At 45.7% G+C, this 22,299-nt stretch overlaps 1 protein-coding gene across 1 annotated transcript; it reads right to left on the reverse strand.

The window, feature by feature from the left end:
• Positions 1 to 2,673: 2,673 nt before the first annotated feature.
• Positions 2,674 to 5,913, reverse strand: LOC306921761 (interferon regulatory factor 2-binding protein 2-B-like). Its single transcript, XM_079499047.1, has 2 exons — positions 4,754 to 5,913; positions 2,674 to 3,980 (listed from the first exon to the last, which is right to left on the reverse strand). The coding sequence occupies exons 1-2, from the start codon at positions 5,613 to 5,615 to the stop codon at positions 3,202 to 3,204; spliced, it is 1,641 nt and encodes a 546-aa protein (XP_079355173.1). The 5' UTR covers positions 5,616 to 5,913; the 3' UTR covers positions 2,674 to 3,201.
• Positions 5,914 to 22,299: the final 16,386 nt, after the last annotated feature.

The raw sequence follows: 22,299 nt of genomic DNA on the forward strand, positions 1-22,299 counted from the left end.
GCCATTTTGTGTGTTTGGAAGAGATGTGTCATTGTCTGCATGTGCACACTCTACAGGAATGTTAAGGGTTTGGCAGTGGAGGAGGAAGTAACTCTTTGGACTTTGGACTGAAACCCCCTTTTAGTCTTTAGAGAAGTGGAATTGAGTTACAACTGTTACTTTGACCACTTTTTCCGACAACACACCAAATCTCTGCCTATATAGCAGATCTACAAGCTCACGTTGCGTCACATGAACCTCAATAGTCACTTTTGTACTTGTACTTGAAGGAATACTGTTTTTGTCGCGTTCCTGAGCCAATACTCCAATATTTGATAACTTAATAGGAGAGTAGTCTTAATTAACAAGAGCAAAACATATTTTAAACATTCTCTTTGAACCTGGATCAGTGATTGATTTGTCGGGTGGAAACCTCATATGTCCAAAACGTACTTTTCAGGATTCAAATTCAAGTACATCTTAGAAGGTCTTACAAGTTCGAAGTGGCTGAGCTACTACTACCAGTAGATCTGCTACGTTTGTGCTTTTGTGAGACACTGCAGTATGATTAAGTAGGGCATTCTTTTACAAAAAAAAAGGAAAAAAAAACATACTAAAAGTTACAATATGGATAAGAGGTTTGTGCCCGACGGTAACGTTATATACTTGGTAACTCTCCACCAGTGACAGCGGGAATGTTGCTGTTGGTTGGAATATTAGCCAGAGGCATGTTTGTCTTTGTGTTGCGTTGGTGACAGTGGCTGAATGATGTGACATGTGGCAACACGGGGTGACAACAATGTGAAACTGGTCCAATCCCAGCATGTCACCATCGTCGTCATCACAACCTCATGTTGTGTTTCTGATGAGGTCAGCAGTTTTGGTTTTGGAAGACAACATAAACGTTTTTTTTTGGCGAGGACTTCCGCCCATGACGACAAACACGCCAAAAATAGACCGATCTACAAGCTAGCAATGCTTCGCGAGCTTGTATTGTAGATCGGCTATTTTTTGTAAACGCCTTTTGAATATTTTTGGTCTATTACAGTGGTTCTCAAACGTTTTGATTTCAAGGACCATGATAACTCCCTGTACACTCTTAAAGAGTTTCAGACCTGTAAGCGTCCATTTGGAATACGGTCAAAGAACCCTGAGGGACCCCACTTTGAGAAACACTGATCTATACTGGCATGTCCAAAATGTAGAGTTAAGTCTTAAATAGCCTTTGAAAACATTATTAGACAATTAACATGTAATTAGACAAAGATGTGAAAGATGTGAAATTATGCCATGCCATGCTTCAGCAGCCATCACACCAGTGTTGGCCAAGTTACTCTAGAGTCTAGAAGAGTAATACATTTCTAGTTACTTATTACTCCTTTAAAAAACAATTACATTACTTATTACTTGACTTGTAACTAGTTACATTACAACTTGTATTACCATGACCCACATACCTGCCCTGACCTGCACATGCATGTTATGTCATAACTTTGTGACAGGGTACATGCCTTAAAAAGAGCAGCAGATCTACTAACTAACAATGTGTTGCATCGCAACACGTTGCTAGATTATAGATCTGTTCTTTGGGGTCCTGGGTGGGGGGGGGGGTTGTGTAGTTAACATTATCACAATCATTTAAAACTACTTCATCTACGTTGCAAGCTTGTACATCAGCTACTTTTGAAAAAACATTTGAAAAATGTTATAATTTAGATTTTTACACAAATCTTCTCTTCTGGTGGTCCCTGGCTGGGGGTCTGCGGCCAAATAATTTTGAGGGTCCTTGACATGAAAAGGTTTGAGAACCACTGATACTGTATATATATTGGATTCATTGATAAACTGCAATCGTTAAGTCACTGGGTAGAGTAATAATAATATGACAGCAATGCCCAACCCTGCATCACAGTGTCATTAGTAAACAGTGCTAAAGGACTTGGAGCATCAATGCGCTCATGCCAAAAGCTGCACAACGTGCGAGCAAACATCAACTAAAGAGGGACTTGGCATGGCATCAGTTTCAAGTGCGCATATCGTTTTCCATGGGCCATCTATTTATAGGGCTCTCTGAACATATCCTTATCGCTCTGCGCTGGCAGGACACAGGGTTGGCATGAGCCTCATGCCACCACGACCTCAGGGCACCTGCGCCGTGTGATTTACTGTATACGTTGCTGCTAGGGTTGGGATCCGGAACCAGAGGAAACCGGATCCAACATTGAGGAACCGGAATCAATTACATCACATGGTTCCAGTTATAGTAGCATCAAAATCAGTTTAACCAATTTTATAAGTCCTCTTCCTCTGAAAATAGCAGATCTTTTCAAGCTTGTAGATCAGCTTTTTTTGGATATTGGAAAATCGTGGGAAATGTTTTAAGTTTTAAACACCACAACTCTTCTGTAACTGGCACAACATGTTTGCAGATGGGGGTCCATAGCCAAATATGTATGATTCCAGGGGTCCTTGACATTAAAATGTTCAAGAACCACTGTTACACGCAACACATCTCTATGGCAAACAGCTTCCACTCTCTCTCTCTCTCCTTGACTTCTCATCCACCCACACATCCCTGGGACCCAGTTAGTGCTTGTTGGAAGGTATTGCATCACCACCTCTTGACTGATTCACAATCAGGCCACGACTCTCCCCAAAGCCTGCCTCACTGATATACACGGACAATAAGCAAAATCAGACAACTCAAGGTATTATTATTACAAGGTCAGAAATTGTATTTGGCAAGGTTTTTTTTTTTCTTCTTTTTTTTTAAACAAGTGCATACAAGTACAGCTAGAAGCAATTTTTCTATATTTTCTTTTTTTCCTCTCTTTTTTTCCGCCAAGTGCTCAGATTAGTCACATTCTATGTTTAACAGGGACTGCCACCATCTCTAAAAGTACATTGATAGTACATCGAAAAAGAAACAGGCGGGGTGATGAGGGCAAGTCTGTTATGATTGAGTACATACCTTCTTATCTTAAAAAAAGAAAATAGAAACAACGTATTGAAAAGAAAAGAAAAAAATCAAGAAATTATACAGCCATGTGTATGACATTACACCTTCCTTGTGTCCAATATGTACAAGTTCCTCTGGAGATGGAAGTGTGTACTTGTTGTAGTCAGATTAATATTGGGTTTGTACTGCATTATGATTCTGTTTTCTTTTCTTTTTTTTTACCTTCTCTTGTCATTAGGGTCAAAAAAAAAAACCACATGTCCTCAAGGGTCCCTCTCCTTTTTTACTTTAACATCCCCCGCCAAGATGGTGGCTATCTCCCCCTGCATGAAGGCCCAGGGTACGTTGGAGCCCACCAAGGGGCACTTCTCCCCGCTGGGGCAGTACACCTCTCCCGTGGCACCCTGCTGCTTGATGCTCTCCCGGGAGCAAGGGAAGCAGAACTTGTGCGAGGGCACCGACGGGCACTGGACAAAGTGCGTGTCCTCCAGCCGCTCGTGGCACAGCGTGCAGCAGAGCGGCACGCTGCCCGGCGCGCCCACCGACGAGTCCGGAATGCTGCCCTGCGGAGTGGCTCCGCCTCCTCCGTGGGGGTCCATGCTGTTGTTGCCGCCCGCCACCCCCAGCACCTCCCGCTGCTGGGCGAGCCTCCGCTGGGCGGCCGAGGACGAGGGCGACAGGGGGCTGCCGCTGTTCCTGCGGCCCCCCGCCGTGGTGGAGTGCACCTGGTTGTTGGCGTCCTTGGGGGAGCCGGTGTTGCCAGCGTTGTCGGCGGCCAGGATGAGTGCCGCCATGGGGGACTGGCCGTTCTGGTGGGCCGCGGCCGCCTCGGGGGGCGTGGTGCGCGAGGAGTGGGGGGAGATGGTGGACGACGGCGGGGCGGCCGAGAAGCCCGGGAGGGCACCGGACATCTTCAGGACCTCCGACGGGCACGGCAGCCACGGCTGGGCCTCTCCGCCGTTCATCTTGGGGCCACTGCCCCCCTCGCCGTCAGGCTCCGGGGAGGGCTTCCTCTTCAGGCTACGAGGGTGCTTCCCCCTGTCTGAGGCACAGGAAGCAAGAGGGGGGAGGGTTAGAAACCACACACACACACACAGCATGCTGCTGCACTATGAATAATGGAACACAGGACATTTCTCAATACACACAATATGGACTGTGTTTGCTCATGTTAGCTCGTGTCCTCTGCTAAAAAAAATCAAACGCAGAGGAGGGGTGAATGGGTGCATTCCAGCGGCACTAATAGAAGCCACGGAGACAAGCATTACCGAGCAAATTCAGCTCAAATGCGAGTTGGCGTAAAAAACAAAAAATAAATAAAAATGCTGACACAGAATTTCAGCTTGTTGGTATTATAGTTTTGTTTTCACAGCGTGACAGCTCCACTCACACAATGATATTCCACAACAGTAAAAAAAAAAAAAAGAAGAAAAAACAGTGGTGTAAAGTAATAAGTACATTTACTCAAGTACTCTACTGTACTATTTTTTATTTGCTAATTGAGGTATTTTTACTTGCCTAGAGTATTTCCAGTTTTCAGTACTTTATACTAGTTACTTTGTAGATTCGCATTATTATTACGCTACAAAACACATTAACCACTTCACATTTTGACCATTTAAAAATAGCAGATCTACAAGCACATTGTGCATATTTGTGAACTTGCAGGGGCTATTTTCAATTTTTTTATTATTATTTTGAACTTGTGAAATGGGACATTCTGCACAATGAGTAGGCCTAGGCCTACTTTTACTTTTGGTACTTTAAGTAGACTACATTTTGATGCAGTCCACCACTAACCCTCCAGAGTCCTACCCGTTTTGGAGGACGCGGCGCTCGTGTCGTAGCCCATAACCCGCTGCATGGTCGCGTGGTCCTTCTTGAACCGGCCGTCGAACGTGTGCAGCGCCATTAGGTCCCGGACGGTCTTGCCCTTATTGGCCATCCAGTCCTTGTGTGCGTCCGACATGTCCGACATGCTGTCCGCCCTGTTGTTGTTGTGCTTGTCCTTCATGTCCTCGCCCCTCTTGCCTCCCCCGTGGCCGTGCTCCCCGGGGCCGGGAAGCCCCACGGGGCGACCGTTGAGCGCGTGGTGCGCCTGGGCCATGTTGGCCGCCATGCCGCCGTTCACCAGCGGCACCAGGCTGGGCGGCACCGCGGCGCTAGTCCTGCGGGGGTTGTTGTTGGGGCTCTGGCGGTTCAGCTCCGGTGGATCGTCGGGTTTATTGGGGTATCCGTTCGGCTGCAATGGCAGGCCGTTCGCCTGCAGCCTCCCCCCGGCCTGGTAGGACTCCGGGCCGAGCCGCGGCGGCCGATCCGAGAGCGGGTAGCGGTCCAGCGGCTGAGGCGGAGGACGGGAGCCCGGTCCGGGGTCTCCTCCTCCTCCAGAGTGATTGATCTCCTTCCCCGAGTGGAGGTGCTGGTGCTGCGGAGCCTTCCCCCCCGGCGGCCCCTGAGTGGACCTGATGCCCTCCTGGAAGCAGCCGTGCGCCCGCTTCAGCTGGCGCGCCGTGTCGATGACGAACTCGACGCGGTCCGCGCCCTCGTAGTTGACGCAGCCGCGGCACACAGCCTCGGTGAAGTCCCAGATCATGGCCCACGGCATGCGGGGAAGGTCGCACAGGTAGCACGACTGCCTGCGCGACGCGGACGCGCCGGCGACCGCCGCAGAGGACATGATCGGTGGTGGTGGTGTTGGGGTAAGATTTATTTTTTCCTCCCAAAACGGCACAAAACGCCCGAAAAATCCTCCCCCGAAATGAAAATGCACCCCGATTCGATCCGCCGGTGTGTTCGTGTGGTTCAATCTGTATTTAAAAAAAGAAAAAATATATATATTTTGTACGTTTCCCTGGAGGTGGAAAGGCTTGGATCACGCCGTGGATCAGTTCATGTCGATGGGTGTTTTAGTTGTGTGTCACAGTGACTTTACTACGACGCCTCTGTCTGCAGCTCTGCTTACAACTGAGCCTCAATAGGGTCGTGACGTCAGCACGGACCCACGGTGCTTCCACGCCGCATGGGGTACTTGTTTTGCCCTGGATGAGTATGGGTTGTTACATTTTGTGTGTATTTACAATCTATGTGGGCATTTAGCGACGCTCTTAGGCTCTTTGCCTCTTTATCCAGAGCGAAGCAAGGTAAACACATCAATTCAAAAATAAATGCAGAGAGACAATGTAGTGCCTCAGTAATCTACGATCACTACCATGATATAATCAGTCTAAAATCTAATAATCTCTCAAATCAAGACAGAATTTATTATTATTAATATTTTTTGCCGATGGGTTCCCAGATTGAAAATCTACTAATAATCTATGTGTGTACACATAAGGGTCCATTTGGTTCCATTCTATACAATTGAAATACAATTAGGATTTTCATTTAAATAACTAGACACCTGTCACCAACACAAACCCAGATGAATTATGTCTGAAATGCAATTAGTAGTCTATTACAAGTAGGCTATTCTTACCACAAACCAGAATTACAGTACATTTCAAGTAGGCTACAACTCAATACAAAAACTGTCAACTGTCAGAGTGGACGACACCATAAAGTATTACACTTGTTTACAAGAGGGTCCACCATTTCTTCTATAGCCAAAAACAGGAAATCATCATAGAGGAGGTCAAAGGGGAAAAAATATACAGTTAGGGGAATAAAGGGTGGGTCTGGGATTCAGAATTTACGGGGGCCAGTTTCGAATTGCAGCTGTCCGTAGGTGCCCTTTGAGAGCGGTTTTGAAGGAGTCAAGGGATTAGTAGTAGTAGTAGTAAATTGAAATGCATTTGTATGGTATATCAAGCCTCATTGTACTGTAATTTGCTGTTTGTACCTTTGAAGCTCTGGATAATGCATAATGTGTAAAGTATGACATGCCAAAAATGCCTTTTTGCATTACAAGGTAAACAAGTACCACATGCTTCAGTTTAGGGAGAGTCAGATCCCATAGCCCAGAAGGACAATAGTTCGCATTGTGATTGGCCACACACACACACACACACACACACACACACACACACACACACACACACACACACACACACACACACACATTGTGTTAATAATATAATATTAATACAGTTCATATATAGGCTAGTATTACAGTAAACATATTTTATCATTATATTAACAATGTGAATTATTCATTTTAATTATTGTTGTTGTTTTTTTTAGTTAATAACAACAACTCTAACGTTACATTGTACATAGTGACGTTTAAAACATCTCCCAGAAAAATTGTTTTGTGTGGGAAAAATCATAAATACAATATACAAATACAATACATCAATACTACATCTAGTACATCATTCTGTAGCTTAATTCTAGAAAGCGCTCACTTGGAATGCATAGGCCTACATGACATGTCAAATGTTAAATGCATATTATACAACAAGTCGTTTCGAGCCAAGCAATCTAATTGGTTGAAACAGCTTTCTAGCCGTGCTTAAACCACGATAATGGCACGGCTAATCAAAACAAAGAATTCAGCCGTGCTTTTCTCTCAGAGCGCAGCAGACTCAGTAGCTAGGCTAGCTTAGCCTGATTATCAGACTGTAGCTTTCTTGAAGCTTCAGTCTGACATTGTCTCCTGTCTGAGCGATTTCAAGGGGGAGGGGATTAGAATTTCCCTCAACCAGTAGCCATTGGTGTTGTTTTTCCCTCCTTCCTCTGTGTGTTGCACTGCGTGATGACGCTGAAAACGGGACTCGGCGCTGGTTGGTTGTTCGTTAGACCCACCCCCACCACCGATTCTCATTGGATAATACATTTTTGTACCGAAGAAATTATAGGTTCACAGTGCAACACCAGACCAAGAGACGGAGTCCACTCAGAGAGTGGGCGGGGTCTTTGGGCTGGATCCAGGCTAAGGCTAGCTAGTTTCTTGGGACATTTGTGGTCGTAGTGGCTACATCTGTCATTGAAAAAATATTATTTGTCGGCGATTATCTTAGTTTTAAGGGTAACTGTTGTATAATTGCAATATTACACGAGAGGGTGTTCTTTAGCGTCATTAATGCACTTCTGCGATACCTTTCGGAACTCGCCCAGCTGCAGGCGAGTTCCTACGGCACCGCAGGCGTGCATTTATGACGATAAGGAACACCCTCTCGTGTATTATTGCTTAATTATTTATTACACAGGATTAGGCAGTGTTGTGCTGTGGTGGTGGTGGTCCTGATCTGATAGTCATATTACCTGTATTCTGTCAAATGATTTAGCTTACTGTGTATTTGTTTACTATGCAGCCTATCTGTGAATGAAACAGAAAGCTACTATGACTGTCATTGTTGTAACAACCGATGAGCCAATCACAAGTCGCAACGAGGTCGGCCCTCCAGGCTATGGGATATAGGATTCGCCAACATTCGCAGCACATGCTCATCCATGTTTATGCATTATCTCAAACATCTACAGGAGCTTTTGATAACGTACGTCCTGGCCTCTTTACCAGAGACATAACATTATCTGTTGTATTTCAAAGCAGTCATTGGTTCTCAAACGTTTGGTCATGGACCCCTACTGTATATGAAAAGATTGTGTGCCAGGAATCCCAGAAGAGAAGATTTGTGTTTAAAAAGAAAATCAAAATTATTAAAAATCTTCTAAAACTTTCAAGATTAAAAATTAAAAAAAGTTAAAAAATAATATGATAAAATGGTTAAAATGATTGATGCTAAATATAGCATAGACCTTGGGTCCCTGGTACACACTTTGAGAACCGACAGCATCATGAAAGATATTGTTTTGGTTTTGTTGCACTTTATAAAAAAAGAAACAAAACATTTGCAAGGTTTTGTAAGCACGTGCATGTTCACCAGCGTGCTATATCACGGTGCAGCACTGCAGCATGTGTGCCTGTGTGCGTGCGTGTGCACAGCTACTATGTTAAGTGGTGTGTGTGTGTGTGTGGGTGTGTGTGCGTGTGTGTGCGCTGCCTGCCTGCCTGCCTGCCTGCCTGGGTGCCTGCATGACTGCAGCAGCATGCTCTATTAAAAGTAAATCCCCTCACGTTGCATTCCGCTCAACAATGCCCAGACTGCACGTCAGGGCAGCAACCAACCACACAATTCATCCGCTGTTGCCACGGAAGATGTGATCTGATTCACTCCACACAACACACTACACTATAGCCTCTCCTCTCCCGCACCGCATGGCTTTTAATACACTCACTCACATGTACACTTATTGTGGGGTTCGGCTTTCGCAGGAAATACCTACTAAGCGGGGTTTCGAATCAGGGGCGAATTATTTAAACTTTGAAGTCGACAGAAAATCAACAAAATCCAGATGAGTCTCCATGAGGCATATTTATTTCACCCCGGGTTTCTATAAATGTAACACATTAAAGAGGGGGGCAGGCAGACACATTGCTCAACTTTATGTTTTGTTTGTTATAAGCAGTAGCTAAAGTTAAGGCACCTTATGTCTTGACTCTCAGTGGCATTGCTGCTATAGTACTTTATTGCTGTCAGGCAGAAACCTCTTATCTCCATATTTCAACTTTTTGTGAATGAATTAACTTCCTACTTGATCGTACTACAGAGTGTCACTCAAAAGTAGCAGGTCTACAAGCTCAAAACGCAGCACGAAGAGACACCGTTTGAGCTTGTCGATCTGCTACCTTTGCTTTTGAATTAGTATCCTGAAAAGTAACAGTTTTGGACATATGAGGTTTTCCCCCGACAGAGACGATTTACTTTTCTGGTGGATTGAGATGTTTATACGTCACCAGACAGTGAGCGTGTATGCCGTATGCCGTATATACATCAGGACATGAGGCTTTTTAAACAGCCTCACACTGCAGCCCCAGTGAGGGAGAAGGTTGTGACTATACATGCTGCAAAAAAGGAAGTGGATTATTTTGAGTCACGTAGTCCGAGCTGCAAGCCTCGCCCATCCGTGGAAAAACAAACAGCCACGCTGGGCCTGGGGCCAAGCACCACACACACACACACACACACACACACACACACACACACACACACACACACACACACACACACACACACACACACACACACACACACACACACACAGAGAGAAAGAGCGAGTCACAGCAAGTTTAAAAGCAAAATACCATAGGGAATGATTTCTTAAAGACACACACACACACACACACACACACACACACACACACACACACACACACACACACACACACACACACACACACACACACAGATAGACATTGGCATAGCTCACACATTTTTGGACAGACATCTTTTAAAATAAATGTTAAAAGACATGTCTGTAGTCTGTACATCGCGCACACGTGTGTGTGTGCATGTTTGCGTGCGTGCGTAGGGCGCGTGCGTGCGTAGGGCGCATGTGTGTGGTTCAATAAAGCGGTGTGGATGACAGTGACTCAGCACACATTCATGGGTCTCGGTCATCATGTCTTGTACGGCTGCACACCATCCATCACACACTGCACAGCACAGCACCTGTCTGTCTGCCTGCCTGCTTGCCTGCCTTCCTGTCTGTCTGTCTGTCTGCCTGTCCACCCGCCTGAAGGGCAGCTCAACTCTGCATGCTGCAAAAAGCAATGTGACGCACATGCTTCGTCTCGCTCACCCAGTCAGCTGTACAGAGAGAGAGGGAGGAAATGACAGGGCAGGCAGGGAGGCATGAGGGAGGGAGGGGTCGTGTCGATCCACCGCTGAACAATGCTTTCTATTTTCATTGTGGGAGGTATAGAGCTGTGTGAGACAGTTGCAGTCAAATGGGCAGTAATAACACAGGACAGGATTTGCATCCTGGACACTGAGAGTGAGTACACGACACGACACGGCACAGCAACGGGTCTTTAAACAAATCCCACAATCTGATGATGGACACACTGATTATAACTGAGACAGGTCAAACGAGGTCTGTCTGTCTGTCTGTCTGTCTGTCTGTCTGTCTGTCTGTCAAACATCCATCAACACACATTTGCACAGATAATACCTGCTGAAACACAAATTGCATGGATGTCATCAGTTATTTCACAGGCAAGGTAACATCCCCCCCACCCACACACACACACACACACACACACACACACACACACACACACACACACACACACACACACACACACACTGGACTATACGGTGTGTCTATAAGCTGTGTAATCAGACCGGGAACAGGCCACGTCTGGCTTGGAAGAGAGACAGCAGGCGATGTGATCAGACTCTTCAGTGACTCACACACACAGAGACACACAAACACGCACACAGGGATCGTTTAAGCCCCCTGCATGCGATCAGTTAGTTGACTCACACACAGACACAAACACACACACACACTCACACGCGCACACAGTGATATAGTTAAGCCCCCCTGCACTGGGCCTTAGGTTGCACAACAACACAATTCCATGTAAGTAGAATTTGCTTGCAGGTCAGTGAGTTCGGAGGGCAGGGTCTGGGACTAGCGCTGAACCTGTGGTGGGGGCCGCAGCCTGATGCCATGGCTATTTGGGGGTCCTTGGCATGGTAAAGGGTGGGGGCCGCAGCCTGAGGCCATGGCTATTTGGGGGTCTTTGGCATGGTAAAGGGTGGGGGCTGCAGCCTGAGGCCATGGCTATTTGGGGGTCTTTGGCATGGTAAAGGGTGGGGGCTGCAGCCTGAGGCCATGGCTATTTGGGGGTCCTTGGCATGGTAAAGGGTGGGGGCTGCAGCCTGAGGCCATGGCTATTTGGGGGTCCTTGGCATGGTAAAGGGTGGGGACCACTGGTCTTGACACAATGGGACAGGATGGTGGGAATAGAATCAAGAACAAGCCTTCCCCTGCAACAGATATAGGCTAAAGAAGACATGATTGATATTCCCAATGTACAGACTGTCAATCCTCACACATGCTACATATTTCATTGTGTCACAATCCGAATGTCTTTTATTCCACATCGTCTCTGTCGGGTGGAAGGCTCATTATATCCAAAAACAGTTATTTTCCAGATTCAAATAAAAAAAAATGGCAAAAAGTATGTGGCGTGAAATCTGTTACTTTCGATGCTTTTGTGTGATCAAGTAGGTTGTCGCTTTACAAAGAAACACAAAAAGTTAGAATATGGAGGTATAATATAAGAGCAGAGGTTTCTGCCCGACAGCGACAATATGTACATTGCACGCATGGTGACCTTTGGCCTGGTGCAGACAGAATCATGACAGAGTGACATACAGACACATGGGGGTTGTATAGGTACACTACTGTATTTTTTGTTTATTTGTTTAAGATTTATTTTGGGGGCTTACTATAGATAGGACAGTATAGGCTGACAGGAAATTGGGAGAGATAGATGGGGAGTGGATCGGGACTCGAACCTGCAACTCGCTGTCAGGCTATATTGTAGCCTAGGTGCCTGGACCGCTACGTCAGCAGTCCAGACCAACTACTTGAATGAATTATACAGGCTAGTATATGTACAGTGCACTACTTATGTATTTGTGTTATACAGGCTAGTGTATGTACAGTCTACAGTGCACTACTTATGTATTGTACTCAATTCCATCGTGTTTTCAGCATGTGAGTTGTGACATCACGTCTACACGATTCAGACTTTTATTCCGCTTCCTAACACGTTCCACAGATGTCTAACTGTGTGTGTGTGTGTGTGTGTGTGTGCGTGTGCGTGTGCCTGTGCGTGCGCGTCTGTGTGTATGTGCGTGCGTGCGTTCGTGCGTGCGTGCATTTGTGTGTGTGTGCAACTGTGCATGTGCCTGTGTTGCTATAAACACTCCACGCATGAGTCTGAATCCATTATAAATGGTTATTGAAGACTTGTGTAACGCATAATGTTTCAATATGGAGACACATTCCAGTAAATCATGCAGTAACAATGGTACAGTGTCTCTGCTAGATCACTTGGATGTAACAGCAGAGTCTTATCAACAACCACTTATGATACTAGCTTTGATCCCTGTGTTTTCCACAGCCACTGCTATGAAGTTCTATATTTTTGCTTTCGGACAGGGTACAGGCTTTAGTTTCGACATACTATTGGTCTGTCATTAGAACGACAACCTACCTCAAACCCTAACCTAACCATAACCGCAAGCATGGAGCAGCGCATGTTCGCCAACCTTAATCCGATAGTTTTTTCCGCATGTCGGTCCTATGGTGTATCGTATAAGCGTGCGCAACCCGGGCATCCCACCTCCATGTTTTAACTTTTGTGTTTTTTTACGTAGCAGATCCACTATATGCTACTTTTGCTGTTCTTGAATTTGAATTCTGAAAAGTAACAGTTTTAGACACATAATAATAATTACGTTTCATACAGTATCTTAACTGGCCAGAAGACATAATTCAAATTACATAAACTATATTTTGAGGGGGCAAAACATATTTAACCCATATTAACCGCAAACCGCTTGAACCCCCGTGCATGTCTATTCTGGGGGGAGCATTACAAGCTCAAAACGTTTTGAGCTTGTAAATATGCTAGTGTTGGCAAAGAGATTTGGTGTAGAGTAGACGGAAAGGAAAAAGTCAGAGTAGAGTTAAAACTCAAGTCTGATTCACTATGTCCATGTATGTATGTATTTGGTTAAAATGGGTAAGGTTTTTTTTTTAAAAAGGCAAAAGCATGCTCTGTTGCACTGGCCTAAAAGTGGGTCCCTGCATGGAGAGCTCAAGGAGGTTGGTGTCACCAGACCAGATAGGTACTTGGTCCTGCATGGAGAGCTCAAGGAGGTTGGTGTCACCAGACCAGGTAGGTACTTGGTCCTGCATGGAGAGCTCAAGGAGGTTGGTGTCACCAGACCAGATAGGTACTTGGTCCTGCATGGAGAGCTCAAGGAGGTTGGTGTCACCAGACCAGGTAGGTACTTGGTCCTGCATGGAGAGCTCAAGGAGGTTGGTGTCACCAGACCAGGTAGGTACTTGGTCCTGCATGGAGAGCTCAAGGAGGTTGGTGTCACCAGACCAGATAGGTACTTGGTCCTGCATGGAGAGCTCAAGGAGGTTGGTGTCACCAGACCAGGTAGGTACTTGGTCCTGCATGGAGAGCTCAAGGAGGTTGGTGTCACCAGACCAGGTAGGTAGTAGGTACTTGGTCCTGCATGGAGAGCTCAAGGAGGTTGGTGTCACCAGACCTGAGATACGCCATGATGTTTGAGGGGGTCAAAAGGCAGCAGTGGAAAAAGTACTCACATTTTTCACTTAAGTAAAAGTACCATGATCTACTAAGCTTGTATAGATCTGCTATTTTTCGGTGTTAATATATAAGCTTTCGGTGGTGGACTGGAGTTCAGCTGGAGTTGTGCCTGGAGCCAGTTAAATAGTGTGAAAGTCACTTAATAATTGAACAAACACCTCTTTGATGTGTTCAACCCGTTTAATTTTTAAACAGCACGTTCTTCTAACATTAAGCCTTGCCGTGGTACACTGCAGGCTTTGATGTTATGTCGGCACAGATATGATGCATTCAGCATTCGGAAATAAATTATCCTTTATTTCATGGCTTCATTCGGAAGCAGCTGTCAGAGTTCCAAATGATTACCGAGAAGACTTATGTTCAAACTACGCAGGCTAACAGATTAGCCTGCGTGGCCTGGGGGTTGCTTACATGTTGGAAGTGACTCGTGCAAGCTTTTGGCAGTCAGTCATTGTTTACTGTCAGTGTCGATATAGACTAGTACACACTTAAAGTTATCCTGTGTATCAGCAAAACATTAGCATTTCAAATTGTCTGTTAAGTCAGCTCTCCACCGCGCGATACCGACCCAATGTTTGAAAACGTCTCATGCCGACAAGCTGCCGTCGCTTGCTGTCAATTTTGCCGTGCTGATGGGTCGGAACTCGATGATGAAGAACTGAGCATGTTCGGTTGTTGCTGACCGTGGTAGACGACTAGTCGTCGATATCAGTGTGTTAGTGATGGAGGGGGTAAATAATGCAGAAACAGGCCTAAATGTTTAGGTCGCATTTACTATGAAAACCTGCATCTTCCGTTAGTCACGCCTCCATATATGGTCACGCCTCCATATGGTCACACCTCGTGACATCCCGCCTCCATATATGGTCACACCTCGTGAGTCGTGACATCACACATCGTGTCACATCATGCCACCATATATGGCCATCTCCATATATGAAGATCACGACACTGACCTCATCTAACCCTGGATAGCCATACATGGAGAAGACTGGATCATCACCTAGATCTGCATATATGGAGCCGGTCCAGCATCTCTACATCTGACCACAAACCTCAAACCCTTAGATCTCCATATATGGAGCTGACCTCTTCTGACATTCCATATGTTGATCTGACCTCATCAAACCCTGTACACTCAAGACACACTCCATATGGCCAGTACATAATTCATTCCATATGTTGATCTGACCCCCCATGCCAAAGCGCCAGCACTCGCCCAGCAGTCTGCCGTCACCCAGGCAGATGCGTGCACGCGCCCTCGCCCTCAGGGCGTCTTACTGGTTATTATTATTCCTATATATCGATCAACTCCAAAGCAAAGCGAGGCAAAAATGGTGTATTTTGTTTTGGTGCGAGACTTTACAGGAAAATAAGGTACACGTACAGATTGTTAACTGCTTTGTGACTTATTGATGAATTCACATCAAGATAAGAAGGTCATTTGGATACAATTAAAAATAGTAAGAAAAACAAAAGAATAATATCAAATATAAAAATAGAGTGAGAATAGAGTTACAGTGCAGCACAACTCAATAAAAGGCGGCAGCGCAAACAGAAAAGTCCTCAGCTTTGATTTATAATAACTGAGAGTTGTGTTGTGGACTATGTTCCAGATATGTGGTGCATACAAACTTTACTACTGTTTTTATGTTGTTGTTATTGTCTAATGTTAGATGTCAGAGGTCCACAGAGTCAGTGCCTTATTATGCAAACGGACGTCAATGAAACACATCCGAACAATGTTATGAGGACATTAAACATGCCTTGTTGGCTTCCATCAGTATAAAAGCAGAGATAAATCACCTTTCTTGCTGTATTCTCTCCCAAACGATTTTATGATAACTAAACATTAATATAAAAAAGAAAAGTAGATATATTTTTTCTTTAACCTTCATCTTTCAGTGGTTCTCAAACGTTTTCGTGCCAAATGACCCCCAAATGTAGGTATAATATTATACTGTATGTATTTGGCCATGAACCCCCAACTGAAAAGATTTTGCCAGGGGCCCCAAGAAGATACAATTTATGTAAATAAATGATCAAAATTATCGGCAGATATACAAGCTTGCAGCCCTTCGCATCACGTTTCGAGCTTCGAGCTACATGTTCTACTTTTGTGTGACACTGTAGTAAGATCAAGTAAGGGCGAAAAAAAAGAGAGAGAATATGTTGTTAAGAAGTTTCTGCCCGAAAGCAACTGTGTGTGTGTGTGTGTGTGTGTGTGTGTGTGTGTGTGTGTGTGTGTGTGTGTGTGTGTGTGTGTGTGTGCGTGTGCGTGTGCGTGTGCATGTGTGTGCGTGCGTGCGTGCGTGTGTGCAATACTTTCATTTCAAACCTTTTTGAAAGCTCTGTAGTATAATTTTCTTTTGTATTATTCATTGACATAAAATGACCTTTAAGCGGTTTAATTGCTGCAGCTTTGTGCTGGCAGTGGCCCAGCTATAGCGGCTCTAGGCTCAGTGCTTATCTCCACTGGGCTAATCTGCAGCTCATTTGCATGCTGAGAGTCACACTGCAGAGTCAAATTTCAACCCTAAACGCCAGTGAAAACGTACAACTCCTCCTCTCCCTGTCCACGCACACATTGACACTGTCCAATCACTTCCTGCTGCCATGCAACGCAATCCCTAACGCTGACAGGCAGACTGGCAGGTAGGCAGGGAGGCAGGGAGGCAAACAGACAGGCAGGCAGGGATGCAAACAGGCAGGCAGGCAGGCGTTTAAGCAAGAAAGTAGGCTATGTTATTTTTATTAGCACTTTTCACAAAGTGCTACATTACAGTCAGATACAAAAAAACTAAACACCAGTAAGACGCGTGCACGGCGCACGCATCCGCCTAGGTGACAGCAGACTGCTGGGTGAGTGCTGGCGCTTTGGCATGGGGGGTCAGATCAACATATGGAATGTCAGAACAGGTCAGCTCCATATATGGAGATCTAATGGTGGCAGCGGGGGCAGTATCTTGAGTGTACAGGGTTTGATGAGGGCCCAAGTAGGGCCGAGCCTTAATTTTCGGGCCTGTTGAGAATTCTGTTTTCGCCAGCTGCTGGGCGTGGCTGCACTAATAACTTTGGGCAGGCCCATCTAGAGTTTAAATGGACAGGTATCAGTCAAAAGGGAGACATCGAAGAGGAAGGATGGATGGGGAAGGATCAACATATGGAATGTCAGAACAGGTCAGCTCCATAATGGGCTTAATATTGATGTCATCAGGGATCTCTATCCCTGATGATGTCACGTGATGTCACGAGGCATGACCATATATGGTCATATATCATATGGTCATGCCTGGGGTGACCAACCAACCAACTGACAGGAAATGCACGATTTCGTAGTAAATGCAACCTGTGGTCGCAATAAGACACAATTTTTAACACAAATCTTCTCTTATGGTGTCCCATAAGAAAACCTTTTCACATTTGGTTTCACGGCCAACATGTACATCGTAGTGGGAGTGCTTGACATGAAAATGTTTGAGAACCGCTGATTCAGACAAAACAAAACAAAACACGCCTGTATGTGAAAAGGCCGGGGGTGCAGTTTTCCAAGAGGAGACGAGTGTTAAGGTGAGCGTTCAGACCGTGGAGAAAGGGAGGGAGGGAGAGAGCTGCCATTTCGGGGGCACTTCGCCTTGCGCCTCCGTCTCCCCCGCTCACGCTGCAGCAGCCACCAGAAAAACGACACACAGCTATAAAATGGAAGGCCAAGTGAAATAAAATGGCGCTGCGTGCGGAATCGAAGCAGGAGGAGGAGGAGGGGAAAAAAACCCTTTTGGAAGTCTCGCATCTGGAAACGGAGGGGGAGGCGGTGGTGATGTCACAGGGGGCAAAGCGAGGAGACAAGAGAAAAACAAGGCTCTCTTTTTCCCCTTTGCTTTGGCTCTCTACCTCCCCCCCCCCCCCCCCCCCCCCCTCCTCACCCTCATCCCTCTGTCCTAATCCTCTTTGCAGGCCTGCAGGGGAAGGGTGGCCGGCTGCCAAGGCACAGGACTGCTGGGAAAAGCAGGAGTCTGCCAAGCCAGGACTGTGTGTGTCTCTGTGTTAGAAGAAGAAGCACACATCTTTGTTCTGGGGAGACCTGGTGTTCTGCCAAAACTGTCTCCTTTTTTTTTTTTAGACGCTCTGCACGGTTTGGCGGACGGCCACGCACACACACGCTTGTATTGCTAATTGCTATACTTGGGAGGACATCTTAGGAAAACCATTTGTTATGAATGCCATTTTTACACTTTCTTGCTATTTTTTTAACCCTTTAACCTTGAAGCCAGACAAAGATGATCATTTATGAACTCGCAATGTGTCGTATACACAGTAGAGCCCTATACCTCGCTCTGAAGATATAGGCTATTTTCCTCACAATGTCTATTTCTCAATTTCCTGCTGTACTTGTGGGGACATTTGGTGCACGCACGCACGCACGCACGCACGAAGCACACGCACACGCACGCACGCACGCACGCACGCACGCACGCACGCACGCACGCACGCACGCACGCAAGCACGCACGCACACACACACACACTCTCTCTCTGCTTCATGGCTCTTATTCACTCAGAGGGCCGCCTGCCAAACATTCGACAGTTTCCATGGCACCGGCAGGGGGAGAAAAAGAGGGGGGGGGAGAGAGGGGGGGGGGCTGGGGGGGGGCATGAATAGGGCCACTAGTAATGAGTCAGTCCTTAAGCCAGATGTGGCACATCTGTAGGGAGGGGGGGTTGTAGGCAAAGTCAGGAAGCCAAACTAGGAGAGGAAGGGGGGGAATCATTTCCACATAAACTCAGAAGGGGAGGAGAGGAACTGCCCAGGTTGTTACAACTATTATCATATGGAAGAGAGGAGGGAAACGATTGGAATTTCCCAGGGTGAAAAAAGAGAAGAGAAAAACAAAAGATAAAGGCCTGACACACAGAGAGAGAGAGAGAGAGAGAGAGAATGTTGGAAAGCCGCTCACACAGAGAGGACATGGTGTTGAAATCAAAAGAGATTTGGTCACAGAGCCAAAACGTTTACAGACCTCCAACCAATAGCGAGGCAGCATTGCCGTTTGTTTTGCTTTTTTGTGCAGTGCACAAAACCTCTGTTGGTTTAATTAAAAAAAACCTAAGGTTAGTGTGAAACGTCTATTAGTTTAAACCCTCTGTTGGTTTAAAACGTCAGGTTAGTTTTCAACTTCTGTTGTTTTAAACATTCTGTTAGTTTAAAACTCCTATCAGTTCAAAACCTCCGTTGGTGTAGCTAGAACCTCCATTGTTCAAAAGCTCTGTTCACTGTAGTGTTTTATAGGATTCTATAAATCTGCACATGTAGATATTGGTCAGGACTCACAGGACAGATGAAAAAAGGGAGACTTTTCCAAACTGAGCTGGCCTTTTTATTTTTCTGCTGCGGTCTGCAAAGTTTCCTCTCCATTCAGTCTTTCCGATCGCTGCATGCTGCATGAGGAGAGACTGTTAAACACATCAACGAGGGCTCTGTTTGAATGTCAGCCCCCCCCACCCCCACCCCTTAACTTCTCTGGCCCGTTTAGAGTGCTTTTATCCCTCCACCACAGAGCCCACAGACACACTGGCTGTTCTCTTTTCAGGTGCAAGTGTCTTCCGGCCAGAAATAACATCAGCGCCACGCAGCAAAGTTCAACCATGATGTAACCAAAACCCTGAGGCAAGAAACTAGCAAATAATGATAGCTTACGTAATGTCCAGACAAACCACACTTGTAGGGCGCTTGCATGCAGCCCACGCTGGCTTGCCTATGGTCTTCTCACTTCAAACACAGAGCTTTGCCAGAACTTCATCAAAGTCTCTCTAGTCGGAGAAGTGGGTTGGTGGATATAGCAGGCATATTTAGAGCCCCCCCCCCTCCCCCCTCTTAACCAGGGTGTCTGCTTGTGGAGGGATGGTGGGAGATGGTAAACAGCATCTGTGGGCATCTGAAAATCAACAATGACAGCAACACAGCGTTTAAGTGTGAAATGAGCATGGACTGCTTTGTCTTTTGAGATTATAAAGCAGGTCGTCATCTCCATTCCCTTTAGCTTGATTAACGTTATATCTTCATTTACAAAGTACGCATTTAGAACGACTTAATGTGAGTAGATGACATGAACCCTGTCGTCGACAAACAACGGAGGTATATAGTCACATAAGTGCAAGGAGAACAATAAAGCACTTCAAAGAAACTAGGATACCAGGTAAACGTCAAACCTAGCATCTGTCTAAACAACACACATCTAGGAAACATTATTAAAGGTGGTGTAGGCGAAATGTCTTGTAAATATAAGTGTTACATACTGTAGCTCTAAATTCTTATAGCAATCATTGATCGTGTTATAAGAGGGGTCTCCCTGTCTCTCTAGCTCTTAAAGAAATCAGAAAATCCAAAATCTTAGCCAGCCAGGAGAGAAAACTCATACAGCATACAGGATAAACAAGTGAAATTAGAAGTGCTGAAGTAAATGAAATGGGCAGACAGAATTGAAACTATCTGGAACACAAGGTGATAAATGCTATTTGTGGGGGTTCTCTCTCCTGTTTGCATGAAAGGTGTAACCCAAAAATGCAAAAATGCATTTTCTGTCTAGAAAGTGCTGTAGAGAAGAGGAGACCCCTGTTACTGAGCAAGCACTCCATAGCAACGATTACTGTCCGCTTCATACATCAGGACAATAGAGCTATTTTTGTTTTTCTTGTCCCACTCCAAGCTAGCAAGAATCCAAAGCTTGTTAAATTTGGCTTTTCATTGGCGTTATACCCTCTTCAAGCTGCGAAGCAGGGTTCAAAATAATATTCGTGAAGACGTCTTGCGGTTGTTTTTTTAAGTGGTTCCTCTGCGTAGAGAGTGCAGAGAAACGACATGCGACATGTGAACATGTGTCTCTCTGTGTTCCCTCCCCCCGTGGGAGGAGGGGGAAGAGGAGGCTGTTAAAGCTGCATGAGGAAACTGTTTTATGGATGTCTACATCATGGAATCAAGGATCTGCCCCTTAGAATGTGTTCAGAGCTTTTTATTTCCTCTTGGCTCTGCTGTTCAGTTCAGAACAGTTCAGTTCAGACCTTCTTGTCGTCGTCGCATTGAGGAACTGGAGTGCAACCAAACACCATTCATCTCAACATTAATTGGAACCAGATGCGCGTGTGCGGTGTGCGTGCGTGCGGCGTGCATGTGTGCGTGCGGAGTGCGAGCGTGCGTGCGTGTGTGTGTGTTGGGAGGGGTTACACAGTACAATTAGGATGTATACACAGTAACAAAAAAATGGGGGAAAACAAAGTCTCCTTCCTTTCTCTCTCTCTTTGTCTGTTATGTCAAAATATCATCATGTGTGTTTGTGCGTGTGTGCGTGTGCGTGTGTGGATTGGATATATTCTCAGGGTCTGAAATAACTATTGTGTGTATTTGTATAATGAACAATGTAGTATTTGCTGAGGTTGTCTGGGGTCAGTCTTAATGTCTGTAACATAGGCCTACAGTTAATACGCACGCACGCACGCACGCACGCACGCACGCACGCACGCACGCACGCACGCACGCACGCACACACACACACACACACACACACACACACACACACACACACATGCACGCGCACAGGTCAGAGTGCAGTAGGTGGCCTTGCTGAGACAGATAAGCCAGCGTTAGGTGATTACACACAGAGTATTGTGCAACCCATGACTCACCACTATAATTGGACTATATTGCTTCAAGTTTACTGTGCAGTCTGCTCTACACTGAGTGTGGACGGACAGACAGACAGACAGACAGACAGACAGACAGACAGACAGACAGACAGACAGACAGACAGACAGACAGACAGACGAGAAGTTAAGACTGTTTACTCACAATTTACGGCCCTTCACACAACAGTGTCGCTTATACTGACAAGCACTGATCTACCGTACAAGCTAACAACGCGTTGTGAGCTTGTAGATCAGTGCTTGTTGTTCAGGCATGGGCAAGCGACACCATTGTGCTACTGGGCATGAAATCTTCTTAGGAAATGTGTTAGTGAGAGTCCAAAACAATGCTTCTCAAACCCCTTTTCAGCTCTTTCACTTTAAAAAGGTGGAAAAACTAGCAGATAGTTGATTTGATGCTTTTTGTGTGACGCTGTATTCTATGGGCGCCTCCCCTTACCCCTTATCCCTAAACTTATTTGCCATTTTTTTATATTTTGAAAACCTTTTAAAATAGTTCAAATAGCCGATCTACAAGCTCA

The sequence above is a fragment of the Electrona antarctica genome, assembly GCF_951216825.1.
Source record: "Electrona antarctica genome assembly, chromosome: 4".
NCBI lineage: Eukaryota > Metazoa > Chordata > Actinopteri > Myctophiformes > Myctophidae > Electrona > Electrona antarctica.

Excerpts from the sequence above, each read along its gene's own strand:
- LOC306921761 (XM_079499047.1), bottom strand. The coding sequence starts at position 5,615 with ATGTCCTCTGCGGCGGTCGCCGGCGCGTCCGCGTCGCGCAGGCAGTCG. Across the intron at positions 3,981-4,753 it reads CGCCGCGTCCTCCAAAACGG|ACAGGGGGAAGCACCCTCGT; the intron begins GTAGGACTCTGG and ends CCTGTGCCTCAG.